The sequence below is a fragment of the Gymnoscopelus microlampas genome (genome assembly GCF_963454915.1).
Source record: "Gymnoscopelus microlampas genome assembly, chromosome: 7".
NCBI lineage: Eukaryota > Metazoa > Chordata > Actinopteri > Myctophiformes > Myctophidae > Gymnoscopelus > Gymnoscopelus microlampas.
In genome coordinates, this window is record NC_139944.1 from 35,164,103 (window position 1) to 35,179,907 (window position 15,805).

At 40.2% G+C, this 15,805-nt stretch overlaps 1 protein-coding gene across 1 annotated transcript; it reads left to right on the top strand.

The window, feature by feature from the left end:
* Positions 1-2,032: 2,032 nt before the first annotated feature.
* Positions 2,033-11,604, top strand: LOC311048536 (immunoglobulin-like and fibronectin type III domain-containing protein 1; the record flags this gene model as incomplete). Its single annotated transcript, XM_084061795.1, has 23 exons — positions 2,033-2,084; positions 2,204-2,326; positions 2,430-2,569; positions 2,699-2,798; positions 2,901-2,942; positions 3,031-3,076; positions 3,215-3,401; positions 3,501-3,605; positions 3,826-3,952; positions 4,166-4,438; positions 5,061-5,600; positions 5,708-5,832; positions 6,049-6,190; positions 6,468-6,761; positions 6,965-7,261; positions 7,465-7,644; positions 7,757-7,885; positions 8,314-8,622; positions 8,720-8,805; positions 9,123-9,315; positions 9,908-10,204; positions 10,361-10,687; positions 11,600-11,604. The coding sequence occupies 23 exons, from the start codon at positions 2,033-2,035 to the stop codon at positions 11,602-11,604; spliced, it is 4,119 nt and encodes a 1,372-aa protein (XP_083917921.1).
* Positions 11,605-15,805: the final 4,201 nt, after the last annotated feature.

The window sequence follows — 15,805 nt, forward strand, 5'->3', positions numbered from 1 at the left end:
CTGGGCATGTTTCATCCAATACAAATATAGCAGTGACACACCAACTGTGTGGGAAACAAATATGGCAGTAGGCCTACACCAAATACAGAATTTAAAATGACCCCTTCTACTTAAGCATAATTGAACTGAATTGCCCAGTAGTTGAGTTGCTACCTGATTTGTTAAAAATAGTGCTGCCAGAACAGAATAAATGTGTCACACTATGTAATACTATCTGAAATCAACAAGTAGAAAAGAATATTTAGAGCTAATATTGTAAATGTTTATATCAACAGATTTACATGTTATACTGAACAATAGTGGGTTTAAAAAGCACCTGCTTTCACATAGTAAAGGGCTAAATACAAATCAGAGCAATTAGCTTAGAAATAGCTCAGTTCCAGACGGCACCATTACAGCCAGTTACTTGCGTCACCAGCTCAGTGGCCTTGTGGTTAGTGTCCGCCCTGAGACTGGTAGGTCGGGGTTCGATCCCTGGCTGAGTCATACCAAAGATTCTAAAAAAAAACAGGACCCAATGCCTCCCTGCTTGGCACCCAGCATCAAGGGTTGGATTGGGGGTAAGTCACTGCCACATACTAGCGTCATGTCCAGGGGGTGTACTTGTACATAAAGCTGCCTCATGCTACAGAAACAGGAGATAGGCTCCTATGGGCCATATGGCTCGGTAAGGCTTACTTACTTGCGTCATTTCCTGGTTCATGATAGATAGTTTTATGAGGCATGTGACCTATTGCATGCAAAATTAGGCTGGTCACTTGAAGGGAATGCTAAGTATTCTGTGATCACAGGAATTCTTTCATTGACTGTCAAGCTTGAATTACTAGGGAGTGTATTCTGACCTGACACCATTTGTGGGCACCATTGACTCTTAACAACATGGGCTCCTGCCTCCCACTGTTTTTTAGTGCAGAGCTGCATTCCTTTGTCTAATCCATTGTGACTTTGAAGCCAGCCAATGCAGGTAGCATTTCATAAGGTATACATTTAAGCAGTAATTCCAACAAAATGATAAAGTATTTTTTATTTTACTTTAAAATTTAAGAAACAGATAATCAGGCTGAAGAAAATGTTCAACACTAATACTAATAGCCTATCACATATAGAGCTAGTGCTATACACTAGCCTTGATACAAGACGTCATATGCCCAGCGATCGGCTTAAAATGTTTTTTATTGAACAATACAGAATATACGGGTACTTCTGATGGGCTGTACATAATTGTAACATCCATGGCCATGGGGAAAGCACTTTATATTTGAAATCTGAACGATTATGTAGATGTACTAGACCAAAAAGGGAGAAAGCGCAAACACTATTTTGAAAAAAGTCCAAGGCTAGTGATACTCATAATAAAGATCTCACCAAGAACACAGTTTACTCAAAATGTGTCAACCTCACATTCTGAAGGCAGACATCTTACCTATATCTAATGGGTAAAGCAGTGGAAAAGTGACACCCTTGCTGATGTGACTGACACCCATTGCTGATTCAGGCCATCTGGAGATGATTAATGGCATATGATCTCACACAGATGGGGTTCCTTGTTTCTAATAGTGGTCAAGTGTTCTTTACAGTACATTTTGCACATACAGAATTATGCCATCAACGTAATCCTTATGTCTAGGAATTTCTCCCTTTGTCATTCTGAAAAGGTTATTACCGTACTTTTTTACGGTAAAGTGAACAATTACGATTTTGTGTCTCAAGTGCAAATTGTTTACTGCCTGGATCACTAATCACATTTCAAAATTAGTACAAGATTTCAGCATATGTTGTGTTGTGTTGTGTCATGTTAAGCCTCAGTTACTTAGTTGCATGCCAGTGTTGCACGTCGAAAATAGATGATCTATAAATATCAAGCTCTGAGCTTGCAGATCTGCTATTTTCGGTGCACGACACCGTCAAGCAACTAACTATAAATGAGCCTTTATGTGTTGTGTTGTGTTGTGTTGTGTTGTGTCATGTGTGACTTTGAAAAAGTTTCTCATGATGTTCTTTAATCAGCAGAGGAGCTGTTAGCTAAGCCGAGATGTTTAAGTTTCGCAAAGCTAAGGATGAGGAGCCCACTGCTCCAGGGCAGGGTAAGTAAGGAATATCAAACGCAATTACAAAACTACAAACAAGTATGAATAACATTTTTATATGTTATCAGCTGGTCAGAAAAGTCTGGAAATGATATTATTTCTTTCATACATAACAGTGAAAATCAGAAAAAAGTCAAGGATTCCTGGTGTTATGATTACCCAATATGTGGAAGAAGTACCTGAAGGAATGTCCACCCCAGATTTCACCCGTAAACCCATCGCCTTGACTATTCAAGAAGGTAAGGTTCTGACACCTCAGCAGTGAACACATGACAATTAAGAACACGTGAATATTGAATTGTGTTATTAATAGGTGTTGTTTTTGTATTTAATTTTCGTTAGGAAAACTGGCTGTTTTCAAAGCAATAGTCACTGGAAATCCAACACCAACTGTGACTTGGGTGAGAAATGACGGAACTCTTGATGATCCAGAGAGGTACATACATTCAAGTGATACGAAATCTGGTGAACACGAGCTCCAGGTGAGACCATTACATATGCATAAATTAAAAACTGAATTTTCAAAAAATCGGTACGGCAATACATAGAGCAGAATGATCATTAATCGTTTGTTGGCCCTCTAAAATAATATTATCAATTCATTAACATAGATGCCAGATGTATCCGGGGAACAAACAGACACCTACAAGTGCTTCGCCAGAAACGAGTATGGAAAAGCTGTTGTCACTGCCGCTCTCAATGTCATTGAAGGTATTCTGCTTTAATCCACTGCATAATAATGGTTTTAGAACCACTGATTACCATGCACTACTAGGCCATACTTCATAATGAGCATGTTTTGTCTCATTTTAGTTGGCTTCAAAAAGAGCAAGGCCATGCAGCAAGCAAGAGCAGGTATGGCATTTTCATTTCGCTGACAAAACTATTTGAATCACTCACTGAAAATACATTTCTGACAACAATATCTGTTTCATGTAAACAGATAAAAAGGGGAACCCCGAGGACTTCCTGAAGGCTTTAAAAAATAAGTAAGATACTTTTTTGTATGTCTTAATACACAATATTATCAATTTAATAAAAATGGATGGTTTTAATAAAACCCTCCATTAACATACCAAAGTTAAAGTTACTCATGAATGAAGTATTATTATTGTATTTTTTTTAAGGGTTGACATGGACCAGAAAGATGAAGGGGAAAAGAAAGTAATTGATGAAACGTTTTGGGAAATCCTGTTGAGTTCAGACAAAAAAGATTATGAGCGAATCTGTTCCGAGTATGGGGTAACAGATTTCCGTAGGATACTGAAAAAGCTAAGTGAAAAGAAACAAGAAAAAGAGGAAGAGAAAGTCAAGGTATGCATCAACCTAACAGTGTGTAACATCACAATGCTCTAACAACTATTTAAGAAATGTTAGGATTTATGCTGAGTTCAAATGTCTGATCAATTTCAGGTTGTGGAAAGATTAAGCAACCTAAAGCCCATTGAATTGAAAGCAGCACAGATTGAACTTGAAAACTCCATAAAAGACCCTACCTGCAAAGTCTTCATGTACAAGGTGGGGATGGAAAATGAAAATAAAAAAAATTCTAAACACTAACACAATAAATGTATTGAATGTGGGATGTGTACACAAAAAAAAAAAAAAAAAAAATATACACACACACACACACACACACACACACTCACACACACACACACACACACACACACACACACATATATTCCATCTTGCACGCATCATATATTTATATGAAAACGTTTGAATTTATGAACAGAACGGCGTGATGGTTCCTCTTGATTTGGATGAAGAGGTGAAGCATGGCCTGAAGCAAGTAATCGATACTAGCAAATTGTACCAAATTGAGGTGGATGGAGTTAAGATCTTCTCAACCGAATTTAAAGGTAAGACAATGTACCAATTAATGGGTTTACTTTGTTGCTTTGGTGGATTAAACTGTCAAATGTTAGTGCTCTATATTCAAGACCACCTAAAATGAGACCATGTCAAGGCCAAGACTGAGAAGATTTTTAATCCCAATCAATCCCATTACCAAAAGTGGTCTTGAGACTCTATCACATGCAGTGATTAACAGAGATGTGATTCTCTTCATGCAGTTCCCAATATAGAGTTCCTGGTCAAGATTCAAGAGGTGACGGCGTCGGAGAGAGAGGATGCTGTCTTCCAATGCGTACTCTCCCACCCCATGTCAAAGATTAAATGGACAGGAAAGAGCACTCCACTGGAGCAAGGGGAGAAATATGACATCAGTTGCACAGATGACATGCTGATACATAGCTTGGTAATCAAGGACTGCAGTCAGTTGGACAAAGGAATCTACACAGCTGTGGCGGGACTCAATTCTTGCAGTAACTGGCTTATAGTAGAAGGTATGTTGATAAAGAAATCAGAACTACATACTAGGACAGCAAGCAGGCATGTAAATATATTGTTGCTGTCGGGCAGAAACCTTGTATCTCCATATTTCAACTTTTTACATATTTTCACAAATTGATGCCCTACTTAAGCAAACAAGTTTTGCACAAAAGTAGTGACATTTGCAGAACCACATGCTTGTGACGTGACACGTTGTGAGCTTGTAGCTCAGATTTTTTTCCCTTTTTTAAATAGTAATTTAAAAGAAATTAACGGTTTCCAAGGTTTCCACCCAACAACGACTATATACACATTGTACAGTAAGTTGCTCATTTTAACGACTTTCAACCTGCCCAATAATGGGCATGTCACTATGGGCAAATCATTAAAACAATATTCATGTTTTATTCCAAATTGTTCCAAATACAAAAGTAAAGTAAAAAAAAATAGCTTATCTATAAGCTCACAAGGTACCTGTAGATGAGCAAGTTTCACTATTCGTCATACGACAAAGTATATAGGCATAATTTGTTATCACTTTTACATTAATATACTGTAGCAATTCCATGTAATAAAATGTTTTGTCACAGTATGCTAATAAAGTTGTGGGATTACTGGCTGTCTTTCTGAGTATAGCTGATGATGATCCAAAACAGCGCGGGAAGAAGAAAGCCCGCAAAACAACTCGGGCCGGTGGCGGTAACGAAGACCTGCTCAAGATTGCGCAGGAGCAGAATGCTAAGATACAAGTGGAGAGAGACGCAATGGCTGCAAAGGCCAAGGCTGACGCTGAGGCCAAGGCCCTCGCCGATGCGGAGGCCAAGGCGAAGGCTGAGGCGGACGCCGCTGCAGCCAGAGCAGCGGCTGCCGAAGCTGCAGCGGCTGCTGCAGCAGCTAAAGCTGCAGCCAAAGGAGATGCCCCAGCTGAAGCTGCCCCAGCAGCAAAGAAAAAAACGAAAAAAGCAAAAGCGAAGCCTAAGGTAGCGAAACCTACGACAGAAGGGGGAGAAGGGGTAGAGGTGTCACCTGAGGTGCCAGAAGGTGAAGCTGAAGGTGAAGCTGAAGAGGAGAATGAAGCAGATGAAGAGAATGCTGAGGAATCTGACGAAGAGGTTCCAGCTGAAGAGAGGAAAAAGAGAGTGAGAACAGGTCCACTGGTTCCAGATACAGTCATTGGTGAGATATGACGAAAGCACATAGAATTCTGTAGCTGCATTGTGGTGCGGCAATGCAGGTCAGATATTCCTATTCACTAACTAACAACAATGCTCCTTAACCTTCAGACCCAGGTGTCTACATCAGCAGTGGCCTATCAGATATCAACGCTGTCATTGGTACTGATGCAGAACTTGAATGCAGGCTGAGCAGTGAGGACTGTGAAGGAATCTGGTCCAAAGATGGGGAAGACGTAAGAAATGGGCCACACAATTGATATAAGTGTTACCTGAATGAAGTTAATGATCTGCAAACATCCATTATGAAATTTAAATAAATGTGTGTATTTGGGGTGTGTGTGTGTGTGTGTGTGTGTGTGTGTGTGTGTGTGTGTGTGTGTGTGTGTGTGTGTGTGTGTGTGTGTGTGTGTGTGTGTGTGCTTTTGTGTGTGTGCGTGTCCATATCTCAGATAACGGCAACAGATGACATCTGTATTATCAAAGATGGGGCATTTCACAAACTGGTCATCAAAAACCTCAAAGAAGCAGATTCTGGAAAGTACAGATTTGAAGCTGATGGGCGTAAAACAGAGGCCATGCTGAATGTTGAAGGTACTGCAGTCAAGGCTGAGCTGGGGTCATGGACTATATCAAATTGTTAGATGGTAACCGGAACCCTCGACCCAATTCATTCATTAAAATAAACATGCTCTGAAAATGCATGCGGACCACCCATCTGACCACTTAACACGGTAACCTATCAGCTGCCGTGTTAAGTGGTCAGATGGGTGGGCCACTTTTGAAGCACTTTCAAGATTTTCAAGTGGGCCCTGATCCAGAAAAGGTTGGGAACGACTGATTTAGCTGAAATGATGTGTTTCTCTTCCAGATCCACCCAGAATCACCCCTGATGACCTGGCAGAATTTTCAAAGCCTGTCATAATCAAACTTAACCAAAGTGCCACCTTCAAACTGGACTTTGTGGGCCGGGAGCCACTGAAGATCCAGTGGTATAATGAGGGCGAGGAGCAGCTGGAAGACACCCATATTAAGATTGAGAAGTCATCTACACACAGCCGACTTCTGCTCACCAAGTGTCCACGCAAAGCCTCAGGAGAAATCAAAATAAAGATTAAAAATGAATGTGGGACTATCGAGGCCATCACTCAGCTAATTGTATTGGGTAAGTGAAATTACTTGTGCAAAACATGGCCTGGGCTATGTGTTTTACACCAAAGCTGCAATATATTCCTGACTGTTAACTTTACTCCGAAAATGTAGAAACTGACATTACGGGTACATTTTGACACTTTCAGAGATAAATAATGTGTGCTCTTGTATCTACGTCGTATACTAGCATGCTGGTTGCTTTCTGTTTGATAACAGACAAACCAACACAACCACAAGGCCCTGTAGAGATCATTGAAGCCTCTTCAAACTGTGTCGAGTTCAAATGGAGGCCTCCCAGAGATGATGGCGGTTTAGTGATCACCGACTACGTTCTGGAGCGCCAGCAGATTGGCCGAAACAGCAAGAAGAAGCTGGGAAAGATCGGTCCAGAGGCTCATTACAAGGACACTGATGTGGATCATGGCAGAAAGTACTGCTACCATATCAGAGCTGAAACTGAGCAAGGCATCAGTGAAATGATGGAGACCGATGACCTACAAGCTGGCACAAAAGGTGAGCCCCTTCTCAAGCACTTGAGGAAGATTTCATTATAACCCATTTTCGAAAATGATATTTCATAATTATGGTTGTCTCAAAATATATGAAAATAGTTTCTAATGGTTTATACAGAATCAACTAAGCAATGATTCTGGTGCAGAACTGCAAAGCATGGGCATTAAAAAAGATTTTGTCATTTTTTTTTCTCCATCTTTTAGCATACCCTGGAGCTCCGTCACCACCAAAAGTTGTTGATGCATTCAAAGACTGCATCAACCTTGCTTGGTCTGCTCCCTCCAACACTGGCGGAACCAACATCCTGGGATACAACTTAGAGAAACGCAAGAATGGCAGCAATGTGTGGGGCCTTGTACACCCACCCAATGAGCCCATTAAAGGTGTGACTATTCATTTGCAGCAAACTAAATATCTAAATATATCTTCACACGCACACACTCACAACAACCACACAGCGGTTGTCATAACAATATCCTTTTGTAATGCCAACAGAGAGGAAATGTGGTGTGAAGGATGTCGTTGAAGGGCTAGAGTACGAGTTCCGCGTTGCAGCTATCAACATCTCTGGTGCTGGAGAGTTCAGCACACCCTCAGAATTTGTATTTGCAAGAGATCCAAAAAGTAAGTTCTAAGTCAAACACCATTACTGTACATTACGGCTTGGCAAAATAGACAAAATCTAATATTTTTGTCCAAATACCTCGATAGCTATATTGTGATGATAATATTGTATTGTGATGATACGCGTTGTGAGCTTGTAGATCGGCTATTTTCTTCTTCTATCTCCAGAGATTTTCTAAAAGATTTGTGCAAAATAGGACTAAAGTGATTAAAACCAGGATGCCGGACACTTATGCCAATTGAAAAACACAACATTACAGTATCCAAAATCCCAGACAATATCAAGTCTCATGTCATGATATCGATAAAATATTGATACAGTACAGTATATTGCCCAGCCCTGCTGTACATTGAAGATTTCCTCTTACTGGATATTAAGGTCAATGCAGAATTAGCGTTATATTTTGACACTTTGTTTACCCCCCTAGAGCCTCCTGGTAAAGTTATCGACCTGAAGGTGACAGACTCCACCTACACAACCTTGTCACTGGGATGGACTAAACCCACTGAAGAAGAAGGGGTCCAGGATGAAGCCAAGGGCTACTTTGTGGAGCTAAGACCAGCAGAGGACCCCGAGTGGGGCAGTTGCAACACTTCTCCCATCATCGTGACCTCTTATACTATTATGGGCCTGAAATCTATGGCCATGTACTGGGTACGCGTGATTGCCACCAATGAGGGTGGAAATAGTGAACCGCAAGAACTGGACAACTATATTATTGCAATGCCTCCTCCAGGTGAGTCAAGACAAAAACAGTAAATGTACTGTATGTTTTTACCATGATGTAATTTTCATCGTTATTGTTTGCTAAACTATTCTCCAACTTGTTACAGTGAGACCCAGATTCAATGACCCGAAAATGAAGAGCTTCATGGTTGTGAGAGCTGGGAACTCAGTACGAGTCAACATCAACTTTGAGGTTGAGCGTAACAATCCTTCATAAAGTTATATATCTAATATATGTATGTAATGCCTATTCATGTTACAGTATTCATGTCCAATCTAAAAAGCCAAAATTTACACCTCTCTGAATCCCAGCATAGGCAATGTGTGCAGATATGTGCATCTAATGCAAATTTGTGAATCTACTGTACTACACTGTATCTAATGATGCAAATAATACTTTATATAGGCTACGTACGTATACTTATTCATGAGGTCATTAGTGGCACACATGCTAGTTATGGACAAAAAGTAAACCCACATCTGACTCCTATATATGATCTTTGATGGCAGGCCTCTCCAATACCAAGAATTACATGGCTAAAGGAGGGCATGCCTGTGTCAAAGCACGTGACAGTCAGCAATTCAGATGTAGCATCACAGCTCCTCATCCCAGCAGCGGAGCGCTCAGACACGGGGATCTACACAATCATCGTTAAAAACATTGTTGGCCAGGAGACCTTCAGCACTGAGATAAGAGTCACAGGTAAAGCAGTCCGACTCACCGGATCTTAACCACTGGGTTGAAAACCCAGCAAACCAGCAGCACAGACACAACGCAAATCTATCTCTTCCACTCTCTGTACGTCTCATTTAGAACCAGCCACAATAATAACAGCCATAGGCGATTTTTGCTTCTGCCAGCAGGGTGGGGGGAGGGGTATTCTGCAAATACTTGCCATTTATTGACAAAAATATTATTTTTCGGGGGGGTGGGGAGGGTGATCAGTGTAAAATATGAAGATTTTCATAGTACAATGCAGGAGTAAAACTTTATCAAAGTAAATGTTGTACGGTGCAAGAGTCAGCATGTGGATTCTCCTGTTCTCAGTATGAACCTCCATAATTGAAATGCTGAAATTAAATATGCCTAAGAATGGAAGTCTCTTACCTGGGGATGGGGATGTGGGTGGGAGAGGGTGAGCAAGCTGATTGTATCTGTACATGGGTGTATTGTGTATTTGTATTGTATGTAATGTTTTACGTATGTGCATAGGACCTCCTCTAAAATTAGATGCTGCATCTCAAGGGGCTATCCTCTCAATAAATTCTGACCAAGAATTCTGACCTGTCCATAGATGATCCCAAGCCTCCGGGCCCAGTGGAGCTGGAGGAGAACGTCTCAGGAACAGTGACGGTCTCTTGGACCCCCTCTCCAGACGAGAAGCGGGATGACAGGCTGAACTACATCGTCACCAGGCGTGACTCCGTCAAACGCACTTGGACAACTATGGCAGAGCGCCTCTTCAACAACAAGTTCACTGCCGTCAATATCATGCCGGGAAGAGAGTATTACTTCCGTGTGTATGCCAAAAATGACATGGGGGTTTCCAATCCATCAGAGTCAGCTGTCTGGGAAGTGGAACAGAAGAAAGGCATGTTCAAATAGTGTTTTATTTGTGCGTGCGTGCACATGTGCGTAGTGTATTTTGTGTTTTGCTGATAGATGTACAAAAACTAAAATAGATGTGAATCATGATCTATCCATCAAATGTTCTTTAACTTTATCTCCTTTATTTCAATCCCCACAGAGAAATTCTCCCTAACCGTACCCTCCACCAAGGACTGCAGCTTTGAGGCACCTCCATCATTCTCTGTCCCACTGAAAATGCACAGCAGTCCCGAGACCTATGAGTGCTACATGAGTTGTGCCGTGACAGGAAACCCCAGGCCCTATGTCACTTGGTACCGAAATAACATCAGTCTCAATACCAACACCAACTACTACATCACAAACACCTGTGGAGTATGCTCCATGGTGATACTGAGAGTTGGGTCCAAAGACAACGGGGAATACTCTGTCACTGCAGAAAGCGCTCTGGGTAGAGTGGAGTGCACAACTAAACTCACTGTGAAAGGTAAACATTAGTGTTTTATGATAAATGGTAAATTGTGTTGTGTGCAGTCGTGGACAAGTACATTTACTTGAATATTGTACTTAAAAGGTAGGGTAAGTGAAGATTTCTGGTAAAAACTGAAGTTTTTTTGTTAACAGGTTAAAGCAGTTCACGTGCCAATTTCAGCTAATCAGGACCCATTTATCAGCTTAAAATTTATAGTGTTCCAGTTCCAATTGTGTCTACTAATTTCTTTGTGTTAATACTTCCAATTTCACGTATTTATCCTGTATCCTGTATGAGTTCCCTCTCCTGATTGGATAAAATTGGTATCCCGACCAGAAAATGCAATTCCTGTTTACTAAAGAGCTGGAGAGACAGGGAGACCCCTGTTACTGAACAAACACTCTATACTGGAGCAATGATTACTATAAGAATATAGAGCTATTTAACACTTATTTGAATTTAAAAAAATAACACTTACCTTAAGTAAGTGATATTTATAAATATACTTTAAGTAAATTGTTGGAGTATCTGTACTTTACTTGAGTATTTGTATTTTTTGGATAGTTCACTCCACTACATTACAAGACAAAAAGCGTACTTTTGACTCTGCTACATTTCTAGGAAGGGTAAAAGTACATTATGAATTAACCACGTAGAAATACCCATTTCAAATATAGTGAATAGTTGATCTACAACGCAACGCATTGCAGTGTGATGTGTTGTGATCTTGTAGATCTGCTATTTTCACATTTGTGATTTTTTTTTTTTTTTTTTTTGTATAAATTTTAATTTACAGTAGCAATGCATTGATATCAAAAAGAAAAAAATGATACTATAATAGTATATTTAAAAGTATCCTGTGCTTAATTTGACATTACTGCTTTGGCTACTTCCTAAAATATCTCTCCATTTGTCTTTCTCTTTCAGACTAAGGTGTTGCCGTGGTACCCCTAAAGGACATAAATTGGAATGGAATAAATGAAATGTATATGATTTGCCTAGTTGAAAGATGTAGTGTTGTTTCTGCTTATTTTGTCATAATAGTACATGTTTTATGAACATTTATGAGAATATACAGATGTATTTAGCACACACACACGCACACGCACACACACACACACACACACACACACACACACACACACACACACACACACACACACACACACACACACACACACACACACACACACACACACACACACACACACGACTGGCTCTGGCATATTACAATGTACCTAATAATGAACTCCATATTGCATAGGATATTTCTATTGGATTTCTGGAAAGTAAGGGCCATTTGGGATTCAAGCTCAGTAATAATAACTTTCCCAGACATGCACAAGTTATTAAATTAGTCATTGAGGTATTTATTGAACTTTTGTTTGGGCAGTGATTAGTTATTCTGAATGGATTTGGAAGTTAACTGAAAATTGGAACAGAATGTTCTTAATATATTATGCTTATTTTGCTTGTATGTCACTGTGTGTTTTATTAATCTCCAAATCGCATCAATGTAAATAAATTCGGTATACCAAAAATATACTGTTAAATTGGACATTATCTTGACCAATTGTACTCTGTGTATGACCATAAAGTTGATGAATACAACAGAAGTATAACCACAATCATCACGCCTATTTGTGCTCAGATAAACTAGGAATAAATAGCATTAGCCCAGTAACAATGTCCCAACATCAGTAGCTCAAGTAATTGATAATTACAGTTTTAAGATTTACATAAAAATTGTAGGTATACAGTAGGGAGGGCTGGGCATGCAATTTGGGATAATTTAAAGATGCAATCCATGCATTTGCCAATGTGTTGTTCTGTTTTATTTTATTTTTATTGAGGTCCGGTCTTTTTTGTCGTTTTGTTTCTGCTTCTGTGTAAAATGTCTAAATATTGTGTAACGTTTGTCTTGTAATGTCTAATAATTTTGTTTAAAAGCAATAAACACATTGTGTAAAAAAATAAAATAAAGATGCAACCAATGTGTTTTGTCATAACCAGGATTTGAACCTAGGTCTCCCATATGTGAAACCAAACATCTACTGTACCACTTAGCCAAGAGGCATTGCCCACTTGGCCAGGGTATATTGGCCAGGGGATATTGTTGGCCACATATTGCGCATATATGAGCTTCAGTCAGTACTACATGTCATGATGTCAACCAGTAGTTGTCCTACCCAACACCGGGGTCTAAGCCCAGTCCACACCTACCCAACTATAGTTGCAACTTGCAACCATTTGCACGAAATTGCAGCGGTCTGGACTGACCAGTTGCAGACCGGTTCCATTTGGAAATAATGGTTGCAAGTAGTTGCAGCTAGTTGCGTTGTGAACCATTGGTGTGGACTGGGCTTACATTTCTTTATTAGAGTAGGGCAGTGGTGAGCTGTGGATTTTTGAGCTATGGGGGCTCTATTTTATGACGTCACTGCGCGCGCACGTGCGTGCGGGCATGTGCACATAGCCAGTCAGCTCAGTGCTAGTTGAAATACTGTATTCAACATGTGATTATTAATGTAATTAATTTATTGTTATTTTGTTGCATTGTTTATTTGTTGTTTTTATTTTTGTTTCAATTAATTAATTATATTATTTTCCTTTTAGTTTTATATAAAAGCCCTTTACATAGACTCACCCACACATAAGTAGTTAAAATAATCAGACAACTTGTCTTGTCTCAGAGAACTGGGTCCTCTGCTAAGCGATCCCCTTCACACTCTGCAGTGCAGAGACTGTTGTCACACATTCAATTGAAGTCCATGGCCTTTCTCGAGTAGCCTAATGTTATGCAAAACAGCCAGGTAGAGGCTATTGAGAACGACTCGCCACTGACGGCGCGAACCTTGAGATGCTATTGTTTAAACTTTAAGGTGTTAAAGACCGCCGCTGACGGTGCATGCATGTGGAGCATGCGTGAGCCCCCAGCCCCCATAGTGTCAGAGCTAAGGGGTCGCCGACGGTTCCAGAGCTCGGCTCTGGAACCGTATTGTTATTGGCAGTATTCTGTCACTTCTGCCACTTTTCGCAGTTCTGGCTGAACCGTGCTGTCGCTTTTTACGAAACTCGGCCATATAGATGGTCATGAAAAACGATAAAAAAATAATTCTCACAATCTTTCGTCCAAAGGTGGCGCTATAGCACTCAATTGAAAATGCCACCTTTGAACAGGTACAACTCATGCCCTGTTAGACCTACAGCCATGAAACTTGGATACACATATGCGTCTCCTCATGCTGAACAACTTTCACACTCTGACTTTTGACCTCTGACCTTTAGATCTCCCACCATTTTGAATTATATGAAAAACAGTCATTGGCTCCTAACTTCTGCATTTTTTCACTTATGGAAAATCCGTTGGAAATTTTTGTAGGCAGTGGTCCAAAGTTCAAGTGCTAAACGTTTCGTGCAGATTGCTCAAAAATCCCAGGAGGAGATAGATTTTAACTATTACAGTTTTATGAAAATTATTCATCTGTGCCTAAAACATACATGCAGACTCACATTTCTTTGAAACTTTGCAGAAATGTACAGGGTCATTCCAAATATCACTGAAACCAATCTTACTCCAATTGGCCAAAAGGGGGCGCTATAGCAATTTTTTGAAAAGGCAGACTTTAAACAGGCATAAGTCATGCCTCGTTTGGCCGAAAGTCGTGAAACTTGCTTACACATGTGCCTTGACTCATGAGGAACACACGTATCGATTTGACCATTAAGCTCCGCCCTTAGATTTTCCGCAATTTTGAGCAGTTTGAAAAATACTTGTTTTTGCCAGTTCTGGCTTAACCGTGCATACGCTTTTTACGAAACTCGGCCATATGGTAGATGCTCATGAAAAACTAACAAGAAATAATTCTCACACTCATTCGTCAAAGGGTGGCGCTATAGCACTCAATTGAAAGTGCCAACTTTGAACAGGTACAACTCATGCCCTGTTTGACCTACAACCATGAAACTTCGATACACACATGCGTCTCTTCATGCCCGACAACTTTCGTGGTCTGACTTTTGACCTCTGACCTTTAGATCGCCCACCATTTTGAATTATATGAAAAACAGTCATTGGCTCCTAACTTCTGCATTTTTTCACTTATGGAAAATCCGTTGGAAATTTTTGTAGGCAGAGGTCCAAAGTTCAAGTGTTAAACGTTTCGTGCAGATTGCTCAAAAATCCCAGGAGGAGATAGATTTTAACTATTACAGTTTTATGAAAATTATTCATCTGTGCCTAAAACATACATGCAGACTCACATTTCTTTGAAACTTTGCAGAAATGTACAGGGTCATTCCAAATATCACTGAAACCAATCTTACTCCAATTGGCCAAAAGGGGGCGCTATAGCAATTTTTTGAAAAGGCAGACTTTAAACAGGCATAAGTCATGCCTCGTTTGGCCGAAAGTCGTGAAACTTGCTTACACATGTGCCTTGACTCATGAGGAACACACGTATCAGTTTGACCATTAAGCTCCGCCCTTAGATTTTCCGCAATTTTGAGCAGTTTGAAAAACACTTAAACCCAGGATTTTCAGCTATTTGCGTGAAACTGTATCATCTGTGTGATCTCCTTTTTCACAGTTACTTGTCTGTTGGGCCAATGGCGTCTCCCTTAAATGAATGCCTCACAATCTCAAGGTCGCCAGTTCAAGCCTCACTTGATGCAGACTTAATTTAAGTTGAATTGCAAACAACATGACTGTATCAATGAATACATGTGCAAATGGTAAAGATAACCTGAAATGCTTATTTGAGAGTACGTTTTTTCAACGTATGACATACTTCATTCTGAAAATAGCTGATCTACAATCTCACAACTTTTCATGGTTTGTGAGCTTGTAGATCGGCTACTTTCACTAGTTTTGGTTCTGAGGAGATGTACAATTTCTTCATTGGTAAATGGTTTGTGAACGAGTGATCTTGGTGTTAGTGAAACAGGGGCTTGGTTCATGAAAGAAGGCAAGAGTTTATGATCTTCAACAGACAATATCAGCCTGGACAAAGCTATAGCACTATAGGTAGTGTTGCAGCCTATTAGTCTGAAGGTTGAGAGTTCGAATCCTGTTAATGGCAGTAGGTTGAGATGTCCAATCAAACCATTATGTTTCCATCTCTCTCTCTCATC